Source organism: Sphaeroforma arctica (genome assembly GCF_001186125.1).
Source record: "Sphaeroforma arctica JP610 unplaced genomic scaffold supercont1.1470, whole genome shotgun sequence".
Classification (NCBI taxonomy): domain Eukaryota; class Ichthyosporea; order Ichthyophonida; genus Sphaeroforma; species Sphaeroforma arctica.
This window is the reverse complement of record NW_014039088.1, coordinates 1-5,314: the sequence shown is the minus strand read 5'-3', so window position 1 is coordinate 5,314 and position 5,314 is coordinate 1. Positions and strand designations below refer to the sequence as shown.

General features: G+C 40.9%; 2 protein-coding genes across 2 annotated transcripts; both read right to left on the bottom strand.

Annotated features, from left to right (window-relative positions):
• Positions 1-133: 133 nt before the first annotated feature.
• Positions 134-678, bottom strand: SARC_10979 (hypothetical protein; the record flags this gene model as incomplete). Its single annotated transcript, XM_014294950.1, has 2 exons — positions 134-582; positions 612-678. Coding segments are annotated over 2 exons (516 nt in total), but the record flags the coding sequence as incomplete, so codon positions are not given.
• Positions 679-1,762: 1,084 nt separating this feature from the next.
• Positions 1,763-5,275, bottom strand: SARC_10978 (hypothetical protein; the record flags this gene model as incomplete). The annotated part of the gene is made up of 4 exons (XM_014294949.1): positions 1,763-2,266; positions 2,699-2,821; positions 3,785-3,947; positions 5,075-5,275. 4 exons carry the CDS (start codon positions 5,273-5,275, stop codon positions 2,166-2,168), a joined length of 588 nt encoding a protein of 195 aa, XP_014150424.1. The 3' UTR covers positions 1,763-2,165.
• Positions 5,276-5,314: the final 39 nt, after the last annotated feature.

Sequence of the window (5,314 nt, the reverse complement as noted above, 5' to 3'; positions counted from 1 at the left end):
CTATATACTATATATATAAATATATATATATATATATATATATATATATACATATACATATATATACATATATATATATACATATATATATATATAAATATATATATATATATATATATATTCCACTACGTACCTCATCAGCCAAGGCCATCTTCGGGGCAATAGTTGACAAAATAGTCGACAAGACATTCATAGTCGGCGTCAGCAACTCGGTAGCAATGAAAAACGCTACTCCGTTTATAATAGCCATGTCATACAGGTCAGGGTTCTCACGTACAACCTCAAAGGCAATTAATCCTCCCACACTGTGACCCAGAATTACAGTAGATATCTTCATCTCGGCACTCTCTTTGGCCATAATCATCTCTGTAAATTGCTTTGTATCGTTCACAAAGTTCTGGAAATCGTGTGCATAGGCGGTCGTGTGACCCTGTGATCGGCCATGTCCCTGGTGATCAAACAGTGCACAGTTAAACCCAGCCGTAGTAAGCGTAGGAACGAGTATTTTCTGCCACTGAGGCACGCCAATATGTTCACCTAATCCGTGGATCAGAAACACATTAGCCTTGGCAACTCCGACAGCTTGGTGAATTTGGTAGTAGGATGCAGACCATCGGCGTTCTCGAAGTATTGATATTTGGCGTCTACGACGTTAGCGGATGCGAAAGGCCAAACCATTGTGTATACAGTGTATAGCAATATGTGTATGTTCGTGGAGTGTGCGAATGTGATAGTACTGATCGCAAAGTCGAGGGCTGGTATATATATACATATATTATATTGGTATCACTTCTATGATAATTTCTTTTTCTTTTTCGCAGTTTGGGGTTGGGGGACTGCACATCGGTTGTTCCTCTGTCGGGCTGTCGGCTGTCGGCTGTCGGCCTCAGCCCTCAGTCTCTGAAAACCTGATCAATTGTCAAATAGATCCCCAGTTCCAATGTTTTTTTTCTTCACTTTCTGTACATATTTATTTGGAAACTGGTTTAGCCTGATATAAAAATTGAGCAGTCAAAACTGAAAACTCAAACTATCGCTCGGTCATCATCATTCGACTTATTTGTTTTTAAAAAAAGAAAAAGAGTAAAAATATATAACGAACAAAAATGTACCCATTTGTTGTTTTTTTAACTGGCCCATTTATAATGATTTGCTTAAAACAAAATAGTAAAATATAGGGGCCAATATAGAATTAAAAATGACAGCGCCATTCGGGATAAATTTTGGGACAAAAGAATTAAAAAAAAAGCCCGCTCTCTGGTAGAGAGTATTTAGAGGCTAGAGAGTAAAGCTAGACAGAGTGTACCGGAGTTAGCAGAGTGAACAATATTTAATAATATGAGCATACGCCATACATATCATCATTTGTACTATGTATCTAATATGGCCCTCTGGATTTGAGTCTGCGCTATCCCAAATTCAGAGGGCCATGTATGTAAATAAGTAAATAATAAACATGTACCCATTTAACTTAGGGTTTAGGGTTTTAGGGTTTTAAGTCTTTGACTTTTGTAGGAGTATTTATCAAGAATAGATTTGTATTTCAATAAAAAGATGTGGTACATGCGTCGTAGTGAATATATGAATATTGATGATAATTACACAATTTAATTGAACTCACGTGATGTTGATACATATGCGCAAAGTGGGCTCGTCCCCAGATTCAGATCCCGCCCTGCGAGGAATTTTGTGATAATTACAAGAGTGTGGGTCCTGCCTAGTGCCTAGGATAGTAATATAAATTGATTGGTTCCATCAATGTGGATACTACGCTATTTAATTTTATCGGCATCATTCAAAATGCGTCACTGCTCTAGCATTCGCGTTCAAGATTTGCACCCGTTAATATGTAGTCCTGCGACGATCCCATACATAAACGTGACTTCAGTTCTATAATACACCATGACTGAAGATTTATATGTACGTTTTTTAAACCAAGTTTACAAGGGCCCATTTGAGCCATTCTGTCAATGTGTCTATTTGAGCCATTCTGTCAATGTGTCTATACTTGCACTAATACATTATGACTTCGAAAGCCGATAACCACATTCATTCATTTGTTGCTGAATCAGCCACGCCTGCGAGGGTCGATATATGCAATTTACTATGTATAGCTGGCTTAGGAACTAATATGTAAGTAGTAGGATGCGTGCGTGAGCCGTCGTCTACTTATTTGCGCCCAAGGCCACCTCGGCCGCTGTGGCTGGCTTGCCTAGTAGGCGCATGTTTTCCAGGAATAATGCCGGAATCATACGCTGGTCTGATCCTGAGGGATACAATGGGGTTCAACAGATACGTGAGATGGATGGGCAATTGTGTTATCTCACTTAACAAAGGGTTTAGATTCCAAGCTGCAGCCATTTGAAGTAACCATGAAGTCTCTATATACTTTTTAAAAGAGAAGTGTAAGATCACGTCTACAGCGTTGGTCGGGGACGGGCGCTGCTCTAATGGTATATGACATGGCACACAAGGAAGCCCAAAAGTCTAACGGTTAGGCAAAGCAGAACACATCCACCCCCACCCTCCGCACTACTTCTGTGGCATTCTGTACACTTCATATCTTACTATCACCATGACCACACGCAGATGTCCCGTTGAATCATACACGGTGTGGGATAGCGTCAATAGGGAACGTGAAATAGTTCTACTTCTCCTGCCAACAATCACGGAGGGGTAGGTCTTGTCTGAGACTTACCAATGAGTACGCTGCGGTTGAATTTCTTCGTCAGTTCGTAGACGGCACGGATTTCACTGTAACTCATGCCACCAATCACGTAGATGATCAGACGAGGCCCAGCAAACCCATCAGAGGTTGCCACTGTGTGCACCGAACAGAAGAAGATGAGGAGATTGTATTGGTTGATATAAATAGCACGAGACGAGGAAAAATAAATTATTGAAAGTTGGGTTGCTTCCGGAATAGAGGGAATCGCATCGATTATGAATTCATCTGACAGACACACCATAATAGTATTGGATTGTTGGTTCAGCTTATGCACATACTACGAGAAGCATTCTACAGTTAAACAACAGATGGGGACCAAATGTACAATAGATGGAGATCAAATTACTAATCAGTATGCATAGAGGGGAGGACTTTGCAGACACAAAGAGATATGACTTGCAGGTTTCAATTAGTACAACTTAAACGGGCTTTCCAATCAATACGACAACGTACAATATACTACGTTTCTGTACGTTATAAAGTCTTGGCTTAGTGGCCCAGGTAAGTAATATATTACCTGAAACGGGAAATGCATTAACGTCCACTACACAAGCAGAGTCATATAAACTTTGGTTTATTTTATCTATTCATACGTTACTTGGTATCCATGTGAACACACACTACGTCTCTGTCAAGGTCTACACATGAACGACTTCAATGACGACTCGCCCCGACCAGAACATGCATCCGGTGGAGGAGGATATGCATAAAAATACGAACATCACAAGCTGACATTCCTATTCTCAAACAGCCACACACACCACACAAACAGGCATACGAACCAGCATACACAAGCACGCCAGACCCGGGTTCACATCATATACTTTTTCCAGTCAGTTTTCAATTTTCTGTCACGTTTGTCCGACCCCTGTCGTGTAGTAGCACACAACAATGTACATCAAGAGACTGTACTATAGGTCTCTTGACGTATACATTTAAACCCAAACAGCGGCCGATTTGAAAACCATAGTCCTGTTCTATTGGGTATTACTGACTGACCATCACATACGAACGTCGGTAATCCAATGGAGAACACATTCTGATCTATGCGCTTACCGTTCTTCTTGTCTGTCTTGTCTTTCTTGTCCTTAGCCTTGGCCCATCCCGGTTTGCTTCTGGCCGAAACGGGACCGCCAGCACTCGACGTAGTGCCGCTGACTGGAGGTTCTCCCTTTGTCCAGGCAATCACACTCTTATCATACTTGCCAATAAGCAACCCCTGTATGTGTATGCAACAAGAATGATTCATATGACTATGTTGTGTGTATGTACATACACTTTTATCACACTTGCCAATAAGCAATCCCTGTATGTGTATGCAACAAGGATGATTCAGATGACTATGTTGTGTGTATGTATATACACTCTTGTCATCTTTACCAATAAGCAATCCCTATATGTGTTTGCAACAAGGATGATCCATATGACTATGTTGTGTGTATGTACATACATTCTTATCCTACTGACCAACAATCAATCTCTATATGTGTATGCAACAAAGATGATTCATATGACAATATTGTGTGTATGTACATACACTCTTATCCTACTTACCAACAATCAATCTCTACATGTGTATGCAACAAGGATGATTCATATGACTATGCGGTGTATACGTATATACCTAAATACACTCGTACCATACTAATCAAGGATAATTCAAATGACTACTTTGTAAGTATGTAAATGCACTCCTACCATACTTACCAATTAGCAATCTTTAGATGTGTACGTAGCAAGGATAATTCAGGATGACTATTTCGTGTATATGCAGATACCCTCATATCATATTGTCAACCCTAGATATACACGAGTCATGGATGGCTCATGATGAGTATGACTCAATCCACGCAATCACTTACTAAGAACCAAACCCTAGACGCAGGTACAACCAAACTTTTAACATAATTGCGAATCAACTCCTAGATATGCACCTGGCAGCATGCAATGGTTTAAATACACTTCCGTTTAGATGTGTGGTCAGTAACGACCAGTACGTCAAACGTATTTACGCTCAACCGTATACCAGATGGGCGTGCGGAGTGCACATACAAGCGCCTCAATCATTCCCAGTGACGTGACTTGGCAGGAGAAGTAATGCGTGCATAGCAAACCCTACACCCCGTGACCCTAACCTCTTGAATACTGCTGTGTTGCGGACCAACACAAATTAGAATCTCAAATGCTGTCAATCGCACCCAGATAGATATACACCAATCGCAACAAGAACACACCTGTTGGCATGCACATCTATACAACCACACCCCAACTAGCAACCTAGCCTGTATACCTACCCCCACAGTAGTATAGCAACTTAACTCCATGACAAACACCCCAGCACCATACCTCGCCAATGTCCTTCACTACCGGAGTCCAGCGTGAAGTAGTGTACATCTCTGTTGTGTTGCGTTTGATTCGAGGGATGACAACCGAAGCCTTGTCCTTAGGCGTCACGCGCACGCCCAGATTTGACATGCCGAATAGCGCCACTTTATCAGCCTGCAAGTGCGAGAATGTATAGTTGAATTTCTTGTTGGTCAAGTACATGTCGATTTCTTATATATATATATATATATATATATATAT